This window comes from Symphodus melops, assembly GCF_947650265.1.
Source record: "Symphodus melops genome assembly, chromosome: 2".
In the NCBI taxonomy this organism is placed as follows: Eukaryota; Metazoa; Chordata; class Actinopteri; order Labriformes; family Labridae; genus Symphodus; species Symphodus melops.
In genome coordinates, this window is record NC_136692.1 from 4,566,160 (window position 1) to 4,585,985 (window position 19,826).

General features: G+C 42.3%; 1 protein-coding gene across 2 annotated transcripts in view; it reads left to right on the forward strand.

Annotated features, from left to right (window-relative positions):
* The window catches only part of klhl5 (kelch-like family member 5), a 29,106-nt gene extending 12,459 nt beyond the window's left edge, over positions 1–16,647 (forward strand). For both annotated transcript variants that reach the window (XM_079338345.1, XM_079338344.1), the window contains exons 4-13: positions 319–515; positions 2,452–2,664; positions 6,755–6,941; positions 7,834–8,058; positions 9,036–9,111; positions 9,480–9,566; positions 10,490–10,564; positions 11,302–11,439; positions 11,763–11,934; positions 13,406–16,647. In XM_079338345.1, coding sequence (XP_079194471.1) covers positions 319–515; positions 2,452–2,664; positions 6,755–6,941; positions 7,834–8,058; positions 9,036–9,111; positions 9,480–9,566; positions 10,490–10,564; positions 11,302–11,439; positions 11,763–11,934; positions 13,406–13,462 — 1,427 coding nt within the window. In that variant the 3' untranslated portion in view covers positions 13,463–16,647. The remainder of the gene's footprint in view (positions 1–318; positions 516–2,451; positions 2,665–6,754; positions 6,942–7,833; positions 8,059–9,035; positions 9,112–9,479; positions 9,567–10,489; positions 10,565–11,301; positions 11,440–11,762; positions 11,935–13,405) is intronic.
* Positions 16,648–19,826: the final 3,179 nt, after the last annotated feature.

Sequence of the window (19,826 nt, forward strand, 5' to 3'; positions counted from 1 at the left end):
GAGTACTTCAACTATATAATAGGAAATTAAATTTAAAATCAATTTATACAAATAAATATCAGTAAGATAAATCAGTAAGAACATGTTGGTTTGAGGCCACACACCAAAAAGAGAAAAAGGTTTAAGAACGTCTCCAGCAGTAAATGTAAACCCGATCAGATGCCTGGGAAGGTGTAATTCACTTTTAGAAGGTATTCAAAACTTCCCCAGCCGCCTGCAAGTGCTCACTAAATGGACTCATTTGTGTGTCAGCTCTATAAATACATCAAGTCTTCTGTCTTTTTGAAAGCCACCTGACTGTCTCCCCTTCTTGTCCAGGCCGTTTGGAGCTGAGGGAGGACACCATCGAGTCTCTGCTGTCGGCGTCCTGTCTGCTCCAGTTGACGTCTGTGATTCAGGCCTGCTGCTCGTTCCTGATGAAGCAGCTGCACCCGTCGAACTGTCTGGGTATCCGCTCCTACGCCGACGCTCAGGGCTGCCACGACCTGCAGAGAACCGCTCACGCCTTCACCATGGTGGGTGCAACTCCGGCGACTGTAGAGAGAATGAATGAAACACAAACTGCTGGGTTAAATAGGGTATGATCATGTAGGTCCAGGTCGACGACGGGTGGAGGTCAGGTAAAAGATTAACAGGCATCTTTCACCTCTTCTTCTCCACCTCTGTGCACTTTCCTCTGGTCACACTTTGGTCATTTTTTAGCCTTGATGTTATTCTTGGTAACAAATTGGTCCCTCGTTCTCAAAGCACCACACACCATTATACACACAATGGAATTTTTCAGCACTGGGTTGCTATGGTGACTGTAAAAAAAGCTTTCCATTTTTCTTTCTTTTTCTTTTTTATGTTCTACCCTGTCTGCTTCACGTGCCTTTACATTTTTCACCCTGCCTTCCTCTTCGTGTCTGTCACAGTCGATGTCAGCTAACTTCTTTTCTTCCTTCATTTCTGTTTCTCTGTAAGTGGATTATTGTTCAACTTTAATCTGGGGTAATTAGGTCGTCGAGGTTGCTTTCTCAGGGTGTGACTGTCTGCTGCTGTCTGTAATTCTCTCTCTCACAGACACAGCTCAAAAATATTATTACGTAGGATGATGAAACTACACAACAGAGTGGGTGGATTGTGTTTTTGTTCATCATTTTAAATGTTCCCATTATGTGACAACATTGCAGTCAGAGTATAATAATGATACAGATCACTGAAGATATCATTGTCACAGTTAACGCAACTATGAGCAATGACAGAACATAATGTTGTCTAACCATTTACCGTATAGTAATATGGGCTATGTCGACTCTCTGTCTCCCTCCGTTAAGATGTGAAGCCAAAAAACATCCACGACAGATGCTGACACAGTGCCCAGAAAGAACCACACATTAAAGATGTTGTCTTAAACTCATTTTCCCTGTTCAGGTTGTCAGCCTGTAAAACATACAGAGTAGCTTTAAAAGATATGAGGCCACAAAAAACGATTTAATCTTCTCTGGCGTCCATAAAATGTTTAATTTCAGATATTCCTGAAAAGGTTTGTTTCAGCTTCAGTCTCTTTAAGGCCTCCCTGTCCACATGATCACTTTCTTCTGATTGGCCAGCTCTCTGGCAGCATTCTGATAAAAACAAAAGAACACTCAGACATATATCAACATTAATATAACTTACTATCATGACAGAATCTGGAGTTGACAAAAAGCTATGTGACGTTTATTTTCATTGAATAGTTTGACTCATGTCTCATTTGTTAACATGGAGGGGGAGTAAATGAACTATACTGCAGCCAGTGTTTTGGCCTCACTCATATAGGTAGCTGTTGGTCCATCCATCTTTATATACAGTTCTGCATGTGCTGTATTATTGTGTTGTATCATTGACTAGCCTCTTTCTTTAACATTTACTTCTTTGATCCATTTACACAGGAACAAAATGAAATGATTAAATGAACAGCTCTATGGTTTTAACTTTTTTATTTTTTTTGTCATAGAAGTCAATGTCTTTATTTTTTTATAAGCTGTGTGACGTGAAAGTTATTTCATATTGTCATATAGTGCTTTAAGGAGTTATAATTGACATGTAGTCAATGTGGGACATATTTATAGACTAAATATTAAAAGGTAAATTAAGAATAATAATCATTAGTTGCAGCACGTTTCTTCTCAAGAAGCCTTCTTTTCCTCTACTACTGAATTATCTCAGTGTTTTCACACTCACACCCTCTTTTGTCTGCAGCTTTTCATCCATCTTCCCCTGACCTTTCTCAAGTCTTCGTTTCCTTCCATTTTATTCTCTCTCCTCCCAACCCTTGATCCCTTTCCTCTCTCAACTCATATCTTCCGATTGGTTTTCCTCCCTTCATTCCCCTTTTTTCTCATTATTCATCCACCCATTAATCTTTTGAGTCCTATCCGATCCTTTCCTTCTCAATTATTTTCTTCCTTTCCTCTCTCTGTTTAACAGGAGCACTTTCTAGATGTTGTGGGAGGCCAGGAGTTCCTCCTGCTCCCTCTTGAGGAGATGGAGAGGCTGCTCACATCTGAAGACGTGAACGTGCCTGACGAGGAAACCGTGGTGACATCTTTGCTAACATGGGTCGGACATGATGCTGCCACACGTCAGCGTCACCTACCGACGCTGATGGCTCACGTCCGACTGCCTCTGCTGCAGCCGCAGGTGAGAGCTGAGGGGGGTTGTCTCTTGTGATTATAATACAGAGGATAATCACCACATTTAGCAGCTCGGCTATACAGATAATAAGTTTAGCTCCTCAATTTGTGATTCCTTCTTTGCTGGACCAAACAGCAGATGGACACATTTGAATTTGGTAATTGAAGAAAAATAGAGCGAAACAAAGTGAGTCTTGAAATATATTCATCCAATGTCCAAAAACACAACTGAGGGATAGATGCAGTACATTTTCCTTTTGATAATCCAGATTTATCATGGGAGACTTTCTCTAAGAACACAGTAGGCAGGAAGATTGCAGATAAATCATAAAGTGTTATTCTTCTCGGTCCTCTCACGAGCACTCCTGCATTTACAAAGCTCCTATCACTGCTGTCATTAGCGCACAATGCTTCAGTTAGCATAAACTCTCTGAGGATGCAAATCATGTTTGCTCTAACTGCCTATAAGCACTATTATACTGGAATTCTGCTCATTTTCATGACAATGAAATCTGGGCCAATTCTATTCATATTGCCTCATTTAAAGCTCAGGAGATACTGACGAGTTTTTAATGTTGTTCTGAAACAGACTCAAATGATTTGTGATGCCATAATGTGACCCACAAACAATAAAGAGCAAACATGACCATCAGTAACCAGATTGACTATTTCTAGTTTGTTAATTTGAATGCCTGGAACCGCTACCACACGCTCTGGAAACAGAAACAGCCTCCTTTCACTTATTCAACAGCTAAGGATAGCCTTTGACTAACAAAACCTCTGAGTGAGGTATGTGTCATAAAACTCAACCTACACATGAACAGGAAAAGATCAGCAAAGATTTAACGTTTGTTTACGTTTTTGTTTACAAAATCAACGAGAACCAAAAGTTCCTCACAGGAGCTTTTGTAAGAAGAGTATTAAGACACTTCTTGCTTGGCAGTAGTCGATGCATTTCACCCCTTGTAGGCGCTCTGAGAATTTCAGTACTTCAAAACTTTTGTAAGTCGGAGCCGGAGTTTTAAAAATTGCATGTCAAAGAAGCTTTTGGTGTGGTTTGGTTTTCATCACTGCTTATACCTGGTAACGTAATAGTGCACCTCACACCTGTATAACAAGCGTGCCGACGTTTTTCTTCATCTTCTGTCTCTACCCTTTACATGCAGTAACACGTGCACGATAGCATCTCCTGTGTTAATGTGGTCGTTGTCCTTTTATTTTTAGATGTAGCTTTGTCGTTTTTGTTCATGCGTTGCTATCTCTCACAGCTAACCCCAAGGTCACAGTTTGTGTCACTTTTCCCCTGATGATCTGCTGGTCTCATTTCCCCTAAGGCAATTAGTGCAATGACTTTAATCCCTTTAACTAGATAACAATCATTACATCGTCAGGTCTGTGTGTGTGTGTGTGTGTGTGCGTGTGTGTGTGTGTGTGTGTTTATATTTATATGTGTGTATTTTAGAGGTTGTGTGTGTCTCTCCTTGCTCTCCCCCCTCCTCTCTCTTCTTCTGGGCTTCTGTGGCTGAGTATCTTCACTGGTAATGTGATGCTGAGAGGTTTATATGCCTAAGGCGCAGGATGCACACACACACACACACACACATACACACACATACACACACACACACACACACACGTGCGCATACACACACTTTTTAAACCTTAATTAAGTGTGAAATCTCTTTTAACTGCAGCTAAATTATCTGTTCCCTCCATCTCCCTCATCAGTCTTCTCCCCCACCATTTATAAAGAAACTGTAGAGATAAAAAAAAACCTTCCTTCCTTCCTTCCTTTCCTCTTCCTCTTTCCATCTTCTCTGCCTGCGTCAACACGTCTCCCAGGTTGTGCACACGTGCGGTGTACAGATAGATGGCCGCCCTGGTCAGCTGAAATCACAAGTAGCCGTAACATGTAATCAGGGGAGAAGATGGATGGAGCAGTGGAACAAGAGCAGGAGAGAGAGACAGCAGGACACACACAGAGCTGAGGTTTATTCAGCCTGTAACCGTGGTACACTAAACACCACCAACATATGATGATGACTAATGAATTAACCACTCAACAACCTCATGAGCTGTGAAATACCATACCTCTCTCACATACACACACGCACACACACACACACACTAAACCAATCAATATTCATCAACCAATTAGTCAGCTCTCTATGTAGGCCGCTGTAAGATTTCTCATCAAGAGGGATGTCAGTGCACCAAATTAATACCCTTAATCCTTTCTCCCCAGTACACACACACACACACACACACACACACACACACACACACACACACACACACACACACACACGGTTTAATCTTCCCGGTGGAGCATTTGTTGGCTGTTAATCAGGCAGTAAACGTGTGTGTGTGGGTGTCATCATCAACTATGATCGTAGAGTAATCTGTTAGATATTTTCTCAAATATTCACTTGGTTTTATAAAACATCAGAAAAGACGCCATACCCTCGTCATGTTTTCTTAACAAATAGAATTTTAAATTAATTCATCAATTAACTGAATGTGTTTGGCTTTATTTTAAGTTGTCCAACATATTGAGACTGGGTGCTCGTAAAAAGGCAAGATAGAGGCTGGTGGTTGTGAGTGGTGACTGGTGAGGGAAATAAAAGCTGTGTGTGTGTGTGTGTGTGTGTGTGTGTGTGTGTGTGTGTGTGTGTGTGTGTGTGTGTGTGTGTGTGTGTGTGTGTGTGTGTGTGTGTGTGTGTGTGTGTGTGTGTGTGTGTGTGTGTGTGTGTGTGTGTGTGTGTGTGTGTGTGTGTGTGTGTGTGTGTGTGTGTGTGTGTGTGTGTGTGTGTGTGTGTGTGTGTGTGTGTGTGTATTGTAAGTGCTCCTTCTGGTCCTTCCTGCCTGCTGTGAGGCAAAGAGCGGACAGAGAGGAGAAGATGGGGCGCCTGCAGGATGCTGTCTTATCTCGCCCTCCATGTTCAGTCCTTCACAGCGTGATGATTAAATAGCACAGGAGAGGACAAGCCTCATATTCTGTCTCTGTCCTTCTTTATCACACACAGACACACACACACACACACACACACACACACACACACACACACACACACACACACACAAATAAATGCCCAAACAGGGTTCACTGTAATTTGTCCCTCTATGCTTGAATGCAATGGAAGTGTGTGTTCACCCTGGTGTGTAAGCTGCTTATCCATTTAGCACGCTTGCTTTACACTCGCCACGTCTGGCTGAGAAAATTGATTTTATATTCAGTGACCAAATGGAATTATTGAGGCTGAATCTTTCTCTTCATGGTGGCATTATGGAGCAAAAGAAGGGTGTAAAATAATTTCCCCTGTTTTCTTTCTGAATACTTTCTTTCCAGTGTTTTATCAAATATCTTTTATACTGCTCCTCCGTGATTGAATCTTTGCAGCCACATCTGAGCGTCCCCTCTGACTTCGCTCCAAACTACTTATACGTGCGAGGATACACGTAGTCTGGAAACTTTAAATTACTTTTATAAAAAGAAAAACTGTTTCCCTCTGCAACCATTTATTAAGACACACACACACACACACACACACACACACACACACACACACACCTATCTAAATGTAAATCGTGTCAGTATTGCCTTCAGGGAAAACCTGCTTCTTACCAGCCTGCTGCTCTCACAAGCAGTGATTTCCTGTGAATGTATTTTAAGGAACAGACTGGTGGAGTGAAGTGCTTTGCAGCCTCGGGGTGTGTGCGTGTGTTCGTGCGCGCGCGTGTGTGATGATAGATGAGGTTAGAGGATACAGGCTAAGTTGATGAGATGCTGAGGACAGATTAGTCCTCTTGTGTTTGATGATCAGTGTGTGTGTGTGTGTGTGTGTGTGTGTGTGCTCTTGTGTATGAGTGTGTGTAAAACTAATGACTGCTGGACTGAGCTGATCTAATCTCTCAATCAATGAGAGAACAGCTTTGTTGTGTCTCTCAGATCTCCTCAATCAGTGATGAGATCTAAACATGTGCCTCCACCCACAGTGTACACACACACACAGACACACACACACACGCACACACCCTGAGTTTGTTTCTACTTCTTGTTGATGTAGTTGTGTGTTTGTGTGTGTGTGTGTTTGTAGTTTCTGGCAGACCTGGAGTCAAACCCTCTGCTGCGGGACAGCATCGAGTGCCAGCGACTGCTGATGGAGGGGATGAAGTATCACCTCTTGCCCCAGCGGCGGCCCCTGCTCCAGAGCCCTCGCACTCGTCCCCGCAAGGCCACCGTAGGAGCCATGTTTGCTGTGGGAGGCATGGACGCTACAAAAGGTAGAACAGTCACACATCGCATGTAACTACGCAATGCCATGATACTTAAAAAGATAAAGATGCTGCAGCGATCAAAGATGGCAGCTGAAGCGTCTACATCAATGCTGCATTTAAATGGATGTATAGACAGTATAAACAAACAAGTGGAAGAGAGGTACAGAGCAGAAAAGAGTATGAAACTTTACTACTAACGATTGGAACAACCACAAATCAGCAAATGTAGAGGGCCGGTAAAGTCGGGGTGAAAAAATGTGTCAGTTTGCGCTCATATTTCCTCACTCTGAAAATGTTTAGGAAACTTTCAGGAGTTTTGTGCTTCTGTGGAAACACTATTTAACTCCTATGGTGAATCTGCACCACAGATCAAACGAGAACCAGTCTGTTGTGTGAGTTCATTTTAGTCTGAGGTAGCTGTGATTTGTCTACAAGACCTTTAAACATTCAGTGGATGGAGAAAAGGCCAGAGTAATCCATAATGAGATCAAACATTTGTTGCAGCCGCCGTTTCTCCCCATTTGGCTGCAGAAGGATCAAACAGAAAACACTTTACTCAGACATGTTCTCCTCAATAGGGTTTCATTGAATAACTGTCATAATTAGTCGCCCTTTATCTTTGGATCATGACAGTGTTTATCATAATAATCACTTCATTGATGTACGTATTTGTGCCTCCAGGCTCTGTTTCTACTCACAAATACTCACTATAAACAGTTTACTGTTGCAGAGTGAATGAAAGTAATCCCATCGTCATCTGACATATTGCTTGTAGGGGACACGGTCGGGTTTGTTGGTCTTGTTCAGTCTGAGAATGGAGTGCACAACATGTCTGATGTAGCCATATCTACATAACAGAGCAGATTAAATGAGCCTGTTCTTGTATTGTTCTGTGCAGGTGCGACCAGTATCGAGCAGTACTGTCTGCGTCAGGACACGTGGTCGCAGGTGGCCACCATGAGTGGGCGAAGACTTCAGTTTGGTGTAGCTGTCCTTGACGGTCGTCTGTATGTGGTGGGCGGCCGAGATGGACTAAAGACCCTCAACACCGTGGAGTGTTACAACCCGCACAGCAAGGCCTGGAGCGTCATGCCTCCCATGTCCACGCACAGGCACGGCTTAGGTGAGTCACCTGTTTGAAAAGTTCAGTCAGACGACTCACAACTGAAATGTTTTTGAGATGTTGATTGCAGCAGCAGAACACTGTTTGTGTTTAGCATCAAGGGATGAGATGACATCTGAAAACCTTTAGTCAGAGGGAGCCTGAAGATGAATGGGGGGAACAGAGAAGGTGATGGAGCTGATAGCAAGAGTGCAAAGGTGGCAAAGACAGAACAGAGCCAGAGAGACAGCCAGCATGTTTGTAAATGGGAGGAATGAGAGTGTAAAATGAGTGCAGCCTGAGTTACCTGCCTGAACCAGCTTGCAGGTGTGACTCCATAAATGTGATAAAAACACTGTTGAAGCTTATGAGGGTCCAGAGAAAGTCTTCTTCTTTTTTTTTTTTTTTTTTTTTTTATGTAATGAATTGCAACTCTCAAGACAGCCTCCAAAAAAAAAGATCATGAAGGTTTCATATTACTTTGTGGTTTAGAAAAATGCCGCCTCTGACCTTTAGACACAGAGATCTCTGTGTCTCTTTACCCGGAGCTCTTTACCCGTGTCAACTGAACATGTGTATTTTTGTTTGAAGTCGGTCTCCACATTGACAAAGGGCAACCTGTGCTGCTCTGCTGTGTCATTGTTTTATCAAGTGTGTGCATGTAAGGGAGGGGAATATTCAAACTCACATCTGGCACCGCAGATGCTCTGGCAGATAAATATAAAGGTGTCAACATGCTGCTAACTCCGCATGCCAGGAGCCAAGAGAGTATTTGCACACACACACACACACACACACACACACACACACACACACACACACACACACACACACACACACACACACACACACACACACACACAGACCTGCACACACACACACACACTCACAAAAAACCTCACTCTCTTGTCCAAAGTGTGTTTGGTTGCCTGTCCAAGCTGATTATGTTCTGGTGAGTTGCCATGATTTAATGAGGCGTGTGTGCTTGTGTATCACAGGTGTAGCTGTCCTAGAGGGGCCCATGTACGCGGTGGGAGGACATGACGGCTGGAGCTACCTCAGCACTGTGGAAAGGTAAGAGACAGCTGCTTAAAGGAACAGATCACACAGTTTACAATACCTTCTAATTTTAACCCTGAGCCGTACAGCTTGTTTATGTGGGATTTGACACAGTTTCAGGACGTTTTCTTTGTGTCCATCCAAGCTCACTGAGGTCACAGTTCAAAGGGGATTTCCCACAGGATGAAAATGAACAAATAAAACTATTGTCAGCAGTTTCTGTGGAGGCTCACGAGTGACAAAGGAGACTGCTGAGAGATGATGCAAAGTGATAATAGAATATATTAAACGCACTGTATGTTTCATAACTCACTAGAACCCACATTGTTTAATTTTGTTCAGTAATGGAATTTCCTTCACTTTATTCACCTATTTTTTAATAGATGGGACCCCCAAGCTCGCCAGTGGAGCTTTGTTGCCAGCATGGCGACGCCCAGAAGCACTGTGGGCGTCGCTGTAATCAATGGCAAGTAAGTGATCTCAGAAAATCTACTCATTTTAGGTAATGATTAAGAAACTGTTTAAGTTTTTTTAAGTGTCCTTTCAATTTAACTGTATTTTCACAGATTCACATCACATGTTACTTATTTAGAAGAAACAGTTTATTAACCACACTAAAATAAACAAGTCAAATGAAATTCTCTTGCTTTGGAGAGCCATTGAAAGCAAACAGAGTGAGTCCTTTATTAGGATGATTCACAGACAGGTGGTTATCTCACACTGTATCTTGTTCCTGCACAGACACACAGCAGTGTAAGCTCACGAACAAACACATCCACAGAGTCACTCATGCACATATCAATAGTGACATTTCATAAGTTCAAGCCTCCACTCTACTGACTTTATTTGTGAGGATTTCAATATTCCAGTGTTGGTTTTATTATTCAGTGCTCAGACAGACGCTACAAAACAAGCCTCATAGATGCTAATCAGAGGGGGTGTGTGTGTTTGCGTGTGCATGCGTTTGCGTGTGCATGCGTTTGCGTGTGTGTGTGTGTGTGTGTGTGTATTCTCTGGGCTCTTTGCCTGATGGAGCTCATTTCCTGCTTGACTGGTTCTGGTGCACTTTTTGTTTTTCCCTCCAAAGTCCACATCCATGTATACACACACACACACACACACACACACACACACACACACACACACACACACACACACACATTGGCTGGTCCAGCTGATTGATTTTTCTCACCTCACTTTGTCCCAAAATCCTGCACAGCACACCGATGCACATAAATAAACCCTGAGACCAGACCATCTGTTTCATTGTCACTAAATCGGAAAGGGACTTCCAGCGTCCAGAGATGTTGGCAGTTTTTCTATGCGGCAGGTGTTAAGTTTGTGTGTGTGTGTGTGTGTGTCCTCAGAGATAACGCCTGTTCTCTCTTCTCAGGTTATATGCAGTAGGGGGTCGTGATGGCTCGTCCTGCCTGCGATCAGTGGAGTGTTTCGACCCACACACCAACAGGTCAGAGACAAGGGACTTCATCTGACCTGAATTAATTGCAGACTCCTGATTTATTTCCTGCCTGCTGTTGTTTGCAGTGAAGTGCCTCGAGGCTTTTTAGGTTGTTTACCCACAGATCAAAGGAGACAGCTAACCCTCCCAGGATGTAAGAAATAGATCACATTCAAACAACTCCTGTTTATCCAGCACATTCGTTATGGACCTCGCTGTAGAGACTTTAAACTGAGCAGGAATCTGAGGCTGCACCTTCATTACGTCTTATTGGGGATGGAAAAAGTGGCTTGTAGCCTTTTGTCGAAAACAAATTCATCATGTCTGACGCATCTCAATTACAACTGGAGAGGTTTTGAGGTGTAAAGATTGCAACTGGATTTCACAACCACAGTAACCCTGCGTGGGGGAGCTGGGGCAGCGTCGGGCTGTGCCCCACACAGACTGAGCTAACTGTGATTTGAAACCCCGGGGGAAGAGGTCTTAGGGTGGATTGTTAAACAGAATCTAATCAATAAAGGCAAGACGAGTAGGTGAATCTGTGTCTATGACAAGATTACTGATCAATGTTGCCCACGTTGATGATATTAAAAGTGTATATTCATTTATTCTATTAGTTTATATTTCTTTATTTTTGATCCCATATTTTTATACTATTTTAAGTGCTTTGATTGGCTTTGTGTACGTTTGGTGCTCTTCAGATAAACTCGCCTTGCTCTGATTCTGGTGGTTTCGCTCTTTGTTAGGTGGAGTGGCTGTGCTCCAATGGCTAAAAGACGGGGAGGTGTGGGTGTGGCCACATGGCATGGCTTCCTGTACGCCATCGGAGGTCATGATGCTCCAGCTTCATCGCTTGCATCTCGGCTAAGTGACTGTGTGGAGAGGTGAGTCTAAGTCTTTAAGTGTTTACTGTTTGCAGCTTTTAGTTCCCACCCTCCAAACTGTGGATCAAGCTGCTCGAGAACATGAGGCACTCTCAACGTCGGGTCCCATAAGCTTGATCACCTCTTATCTTCCTATACCTCATAATTTAAATGAAACAAATATTGATGTACCTTTTTTCTGATCTTATATTTCAATGTATTTTGTATTCTAACGCCTTATTTAACTTTTTTATTTCATTCTTATCAGCAACAAACTAAACGCAGTTTGATGTAAGTCATCATTTTTTGTGTTATGTTTGTGCGTGTGTGCTGGCTGTTTTTAGGTACGACCCTCAGACAGATGTGTGGACGGCAGTCGCCCCCATGAGTATCAGCAGGGATGCAGTTGGTGTTTGTCTCCTTGGCGACCGTCTCTATGCGGTCGGCGGTTACGACGGGCAGGTGTACCTCAATACTGTTGAAGCTTACGACCCTCAGACTAATGAATGGACACAGGTACACACACACACACACACACACACACACACACACACACACACACACACACACATACACACACACACACACACACTTCCCAAGCACTACCGAGGTGCCCTATATAAAAACAATGAACCTCCAACTGCTCTGGCGCTCTTTCTTTTTATCTGCATCTGTGCCTTCCTTGCCTTTGTGTATATTAAAATGTAACAATGTGAAAAACTGAATTTTCTCTTGGAGATTAATAAAGTGTGTCTTCATCTACGCAGACACATTTACTTTAGTTTGGTTTAAAGTAATAAATCATGATTTATCAATACAAATTAGGTTGTGTTTTACACACATGGGCACATTTGGACCTTCCTCCAGCTCCTCATCTGTATATCTTGGCATGTTTTTATCATTATGTAAATGTATGTTTTCTTAAGGCTGAAAATTCTCTTGCTGCCGCAGCACCAGGGGAAAGAGAGGACAGTTTCAAAGTTAAAACATCTTATATAAATAAAGTCTTTGGCACTTCATTTTATACCTTATCTCTCGCATAGAGTCACAGGATACCCGACTAAAGTCAAGAGAAATCTGCTATTTTGGTGTCATGCACACCGGTAAAAACAAGAGGGCTGCAGGTGGGTGGATTCAGCAAACAGAGATGAACCACACTGACACAGAGGGAGGAGGACAAACTTGAGATGAGACAGGACAAGTCGTCGCCATTAAATATATCCTCTGCTCATTGTCAGACATAAACAAAGCTGGGGATTTGTTCTGTGTCTTGTCAGCATCACGTCTCCGGGTTGGTTAAGACATTGTTGAGTTTGTCAAGTTTCACATTAGGGGAGTGAAAGTCAGCGTTGAATATTCATGTGGAAATATCAGACGCAAAAACTAACTGGAGGAGACAACCACAGAAAAGAGCTAAATAAAGCTTCTCACACACACAGGGCTGAATCGCACACATGCACATACACGAGTTTGGGGGGGGGCGGCACCCCACAGGAGGCACCCCTGAGCTGGTAGGGGTTCGTTGCCTTGCTCAAGGGCACCTTGGCAGTGCTCCAGCATCACTTCAGCTACCAGACCAACTTCCATATTTTGGTGTGCAGTGGGACATAAAACGGTGACCCGCCATTTCCAACTCAAGTCCCTACTGACTGAGCTACTGCCGCTAACTATATATATAATGTGTGTGTGTGTGTGTGTGTATATGTATATATATATATATATATATATATATATATATAGTTAGCTGTGCTATATTGCCATGCTAACTTAAAAAGTACATTTTCAAGCTTTTTGACTGTATATAATATTTCCAGTAGGTTAAGAAAGCCATGAGTCCCAACAGCATTATCTGACCACAAACAGAACGATCAGATATATTAAAGAAGAGATTAGACGGGATGTGATTGATTAGATCATAAATTCATCGTTAATCCACTGATGCATCCGTTTGTGTCCGGCTGTGACAGTGATTCGTCTCTGTCTCCAGGTAGCGCCTCTGTGTGTGGGCCGGGCGGGAGCGTGCGTGGTGGCTGTCAGACTGTGAAAACAACAACAACATCCAGTGATGGACTTATATGATGCAGCTCCTCTTCACCACCCATCTGCCTTGGCAGCGTGAGAGCGACGCCAGGAAGTGAGAGACTGATCACTGAGCACACTTCAGGTGTCAGAGTTTAACAGAAGCACATTTAACTCTCCTTTAACCACTGCCTATCATTTCTAAAGTTTATGTTTCGGGTACACTCGGGTTAGTCTGGTTTCTGATAGTCTTCACTTTACAAACTTTCTGTTAACCTCTCCTGTGGAAGTGAACGATCACCGACACCCGTGATGAAGAAGAATCGACAGTGTTTGTGTGAGCATGACAGAACAGCTGTCTCACTACGTTGTTTTTCTCCCTTGCCTGTTATTTTGTTCCTGCAGACAGCATAGGACAAACACACACACACACACACACACACACACACACACACACACACACACACACACACACACACACACACACACACACACACACACACACACACACACGGCTGCTTTCAGCTTCTTCAATTTCTGTTGACAAAAAAAAAAAAATGAGACAGAGAGAAAAGAGAGAGAGGTTTGTCAGGACGGCTGAGATGCCTCATCATTTCATGCTTTCACTTTTCCTAACATGAACTGATAGTGTGTATTGATGCTATTTTAACATATTCCCAGTTATTTTATGCTGCAGTCTGCAAAGCGCTCTGCTCTCGATTTCTGTCCTGCTCCTTCTCACTGACAGTTTAAAGAAAGACTTTTGACATATTCAGCACAACCTTATGAGCAGCATTACTGTAAGGAGCGCTGATGCTTTTTAGACAAAAACACATCATGATGCTTTGTCTTAATGTTCCTCTGCCTCCCTGCTCACACGTGCAGCACACAGAGTGTCATTAATGTGCAGCTTAGTGTAGATTTTTATCAAGCTACATTTGCAAATTATTCAACCTTTTCCTTTTATCTTTTGTTCAATGTCATATTCTCCCTTTTGGTTTCACACATTTGAGCTGTAATGATGTTCACAGCCTGAGTCATACAGAGAGTAAATGTGGCCCTGTGTGGACACCTGAATGGAAAGGCTCACCTACATGTGTTTCCAGGCTCAGCTTCTGTCTCATCTGCTTTTATCTCCCGCGTAGACATTTCCTGTGTGCGTGTGTGTGTGTGTGTGCGTGTGTGCGTGTGTGTGTGTGTGTGTGTGCACATGCACATGCACATGTGTTCAGTTGTTCAGAAATTGCTGGGAGTATATTTTTATCTCAAATGAGAATCTTTCCCTCTCTCCACATCTTCAATTCCCTGCTGCTTTCTCTTCATCCCCATTTTCCCATTTCATCACCCCAAACACACACACACACACACACACACACACACACACACACACACACACACAAACACACACAGAGTACTGTGTTTAAGGGGCAGAATTAGATACAAGGACAGAAATGAACAACAGACCATATAATGAGACTGAGTTTAATAATGCTGGTTCAGCCGATGTAACGTTTTGTTTGATGTGCTGTTCAAATCGTTATTAGATTTGATGCAGCTGCAGACTAACAATCTGACCTCGTGTGTTCATGTTTGAGTAAACTTACTGTACATGTCAGGAAACAATACAAATCTGCTGACTGCAGGCTCATAACAGACACGTGCCACAGTCATTCAAGCTGTATACGTAATTGTGTGTTGCCCCTGTGTGGCTAAATCTGCTCCTCCCATTTTGTCTGCGTGTGTGTGTGTGTGTGTGTGTCTGTCTGTTTGTGTGCTTAGTGTACAGAAAGCCAGCTCCTGACAGGGAGAGGCAAAGCAGGCATCCTGTCTGAAATGACAGATCTAGAGCTAATGTAGCCCCCAGGATGCACTTCAGAAACACACGTGGACCGTTCACAAACACGCAGACACACACACACACACACACACACACACACACTAAAGCACATAGCCAAAAGCCAAGCGCCCTAGGAGCCAGGGAAGATTGAAAAGCCTCCCATATTTGCCAGCATGACATCTAAAAAGCAGAGAGGGGCGGGCGTGCGATTCCCCAAAGCTGAGCGGATGTTTATTCAGGCCGAATGCACGACTGCATTATCCTATTTTTCTTCTCCTGCAAACCGCCGAACCTGCTCGCTGCTTATTTAGAGACTCATTCTCCTCAGAGCGGGGGTAAATGTGTCCCCTCCACTGTGTACAGTCAGAGAGCTTGAATTCAGTCAGAGGTCAGTACAACCCTGTTTCCAAAAAAAGTTTGGACATTGTGTAAAATATAAATAAACACAGAACGTGATGATTTGTAAAACATTGAAACCTCATATTTAATTAAAATACCACAAAGACAACATGTCAGATGTTGAAACAGAGACATTTGGATTTCTATTTCATTTTGAATCTCACAACATCTTTTACACAACCTGGGACTGTGGCAAAAACAGAGCAGGTTTTCCAGTATGGCTCCTCCGTGAAAGAGTCCGACTGATGAACCGGCCTTCCTGTAGTCTCAACTTGTCACCAGATGAAATAAGGCAGAAGACACACAGAAATGTTTTAGTATTTAAAACCTTCATAAAACAAGAATTGTCAAAGGTCCCACTCTCAAACTTATAGGCCTCAGTTCCCCGAATGCTGACCAAATGTTGTTTAGAGACAAAGTGTTGCAACAGAGCGGTGAACAGGACACTGTCACAACCTTTTTTTTAAAATTAGTTTGTTGCATTAAATTCAAAATGGGCATGTGATTTTCAGCAAACAATAACATTTCTCAGTCTCAACATCTTGAACTTCATGATTATGAGGTTTTGAATGTTTTGAAAACAATCATGCTCAGTTTGTATTCTCATTTTACACCACGTCACACTACTTAGGAAAGTTATATAAAAAAGACATTCCAAATCAATCTATGTATTTAATGTATATGATGTACATAAATAAATCTTACCTCTGTATGTCGTCTTCTTGCTTCATGCTGTAGTGAACAGCACACAGTAGAGGTGCAGAGTGTTATTGTGTGTTTCACTTTGTACCATGAAATGACGCAGAAGAGGGGCAGAAAAATGAAGCATGTACAGCTGCTCATCTCCTCTTGAAGTACCAGCATATAACACCTCCTCTTCTGCAGTGTAAATAAGGGATGTACAATATATCTATGTGCTGCTGTAATATGCTGTTATCTGTCTTTTTATACAGTAAAGTCCAGATGTGATTGAACTCCTGTTTCTCTTTTTATTTCCTGTGTAAAACACTAATGCAACGGTTTAACAGTAAACTAAATCATCTTTATGTTATGGGGTTTTTTTGCATGCCGCCTCTGTTTGTCACATCAGCACTATAAATGCCACCGTGGTGTAAATTTGAATACTTATATGTGGCTCTTATCTCTAACAGCATCCCCATCAGAGCAGGCCCAGTGGTGGCCTTCAAAGGTTTCTGTGGTTTAAGGCCGGGGGTTGCATGAATGATCAGGGCCTGGAGGTTAATGTGAAACCTCATTACACTTAAGTATGGATGCTCTAACTTTAACGCTGTCGGTTGGAGCCAGAGACAAAGCAGCAGGTTGAAACATTCATGGAGCGAGACAAATGTCTGAGGGAGAGGAATGCTACCGATTTACAGATACTGTGACCCCGGGACAGCAGCCAGAAGAAAACGGATTCACTCTGTTATTTATCGCAGGGGGGGCTTTAAATCATAACCGGCTCAGACAAACGGCGCCTGGTGGCTCTGAGGAATGGAACCAGTGACCTTGTCTTGCCGCCTTAACAGCACCTGAGTCCTTCCCGCCTGACGGGAGCAAGAAGGAGACGAAACCGTGCTGCACTGTCTGACTCCACATGTTCCTGACGTACAACCTGCATAAAGACATGCAGCTGCAGTCTTTATGACATCTGTCATGCTGTATACAGGTGCACACATCTGCATCACACCACACAGATACCCTGAGCCGAGTCAGTTAGCATCAGACTTTACTGTTCAGTCAAACACTGAGCACACCAATATCCACTTCTTTTTAATTCAAGCGAAGACAACGTGAAGAAAAAAGGATGGATGTTCCCATTAATCAAGCACAAGACTTCAAGGTCATTTCCGTGTGATTGAAGGTTGTAGCCATGAAGACGATCATTAAGTCGGAGTTTAATGACATCACTCAGGTGGAACATTAGAATCTGTAGCTTCACCGAAGAGCTGCGATAAATGACACAGGCCAGCTACAGATTGTGTTCATATGATCTCTGCCGTGGACTGAGGGGTTTTCTTTTCATGTTGTTCGTGTGTCTGTTGCATTTCTGTAAAAGTGTTTTTGGGACGTTGAAGGTGAATTTCCTTTAACTTGATAAAAACCTGAAGAATATCTGGAAGACATTTCAGACAATCACTCAGTTGGACTCCAGGATGGAGTGAGGAGACTTTGTTGATCAAAGGTCAAGGTCACTGTGATCACATTCTCATCGTGATAAATAAAGATAAAATTACCTTATTTGTTTTTATGGCCTGGAACAGCTATTCTTGCTATTTTTCTTGTACCTTTCTTCAAATGGAATATCTTAGGAACGCCTGATGAGAGCGTCTTTACAGAAGCTCACTTCAGGAGCTGGAAAAGAGTCGCTAGTTGAACAAGGTGTGGAAACACTTTCAGAACCTTCAGGCATCCGAAACAAACATCTCTTGTTTTGATTTTAAAAATCCTACATGTTTTCAAATCCTTTGTGCTGTATTCTTTCTAGTAATTCACTCACCCTTATTGTTTTTACTGCTTTCTAATTGTTTTCTGTCTTTCTACATATAAAACAGGACATCCAGCACCTGCCTCATGTACTGTAGGATTTAAATATTTAAGCGAAAGTCTCACTTTGGCTATATTACATTTCTATATTTGCTTTTTAAAAGGTTTATTTTTTAGAGAGAGAACAGTAGATAGAGTCAGAAGTAGGGGAGAGTCGAGTGGGGAATGACTTGCAGGAAAGGAGCCAAAGGTCAGGTTTGAACATTTTAATGGGACAGAAGAAAGTATTTGTATTTGAATACCTGCACAATTGCTACGAGGCTCGTGCAGAGCAGCAGAATACTGTGAGCTTTTGTTCATGATTATTATTATTATTATTATTAGTTTAATTCACTGCAACAAACATCAGAAGTTAAACACGTAATTCCTGCATGAAACTCGTAAAATACAAGATAGCAAAAGTGTTGAGCTGCTCCATTCACTCTGGTTTTTATTGTCTCTATGGCAACAAAGAAACATTTCCCAACATCCTTTTTCATCATCCTTTTTCATCCCTCTGCTCTAATTTTATCATTTTGCTTTGAAATCATGCAGCTGCTCCCTTCAGTGCATCCTGATGAGGTCTGAGTCAGCAGGGTGTGTTCTGCAGAAAGGGAATATTTGTGTCACACGGCTGGCAATTCACGCCTGCTCCTGGGATTGTAGAGCAGAAATAAGCTGTCACCCCTCCGTCGATGGACAGTACAGGACAGAACCAAAGGTGCTGTGTCACTACGAGAGTTTGCTTTGAGCAGCAATGAAATAACACAAGAGAAGTTAAGGCTGACTTTTGGTTCAATTCTGTTTATTGCCGGTAAACCAGTCAATTGTACATAAAAGTGGTTGCAACATAACAACACATCCTTTTTAGAAAAACAATTGTGTTTATGTAAAACACAAGTAATTATTTTCTATAGTGATAATACAACAAGTTTATTTGGTATGGAGTCAGAGAAGCTCGAGATTGTGTTTCTTTTATTCAAATATCTTTATTAATTGATTGCAGGATAACAGAAGAAATGGGCAGATATAAAAACAAATGCTCATTTAGTCATGTACTTTATGTGAGGCTGCCCTCTGCTGGATCTGTGGTGGAAGCACAACATATACTTCTACACTAACTTAATTTAATTCAAATGGCAGGCGAACAAGCAAATATGAAACTTCTTGTTTTTAAACAGAATGTAAAATAAGATGATCTGTTAGAATTACGTTGATTGCCTGAATTTCCCTCGGGATCAATAAAGTATCTATCTATCTATCTATCTATCTATTAAACATGACTACTTAGTTTGGCTCTCTTTTTTGACAGGTCATCTGGAAAAAAACAGTTTTTTAAAATGAGTGAATAACAATAAGACACAAGAGACATATATAGAGATCTGTCAGAAATTAAAGTCTTCTGGTGTTGTTGTTGCAGAAGTCATTATGTGCAGATGTGTATTTTTCAAGTTGGATGAGGCTTTCCCTTGGAGTCCTCCTGACCATTGAGTTACATGGACTTCAAATGGGGTCCCCAGAAATGTATTTTATTGATCAGTGAAAAAACATGTTACAGATTTATTGAACCCAGACTATTGTGGTCCATAGCCAATGCCAAAACTGTCACCGTCTGTCACCCAATGTC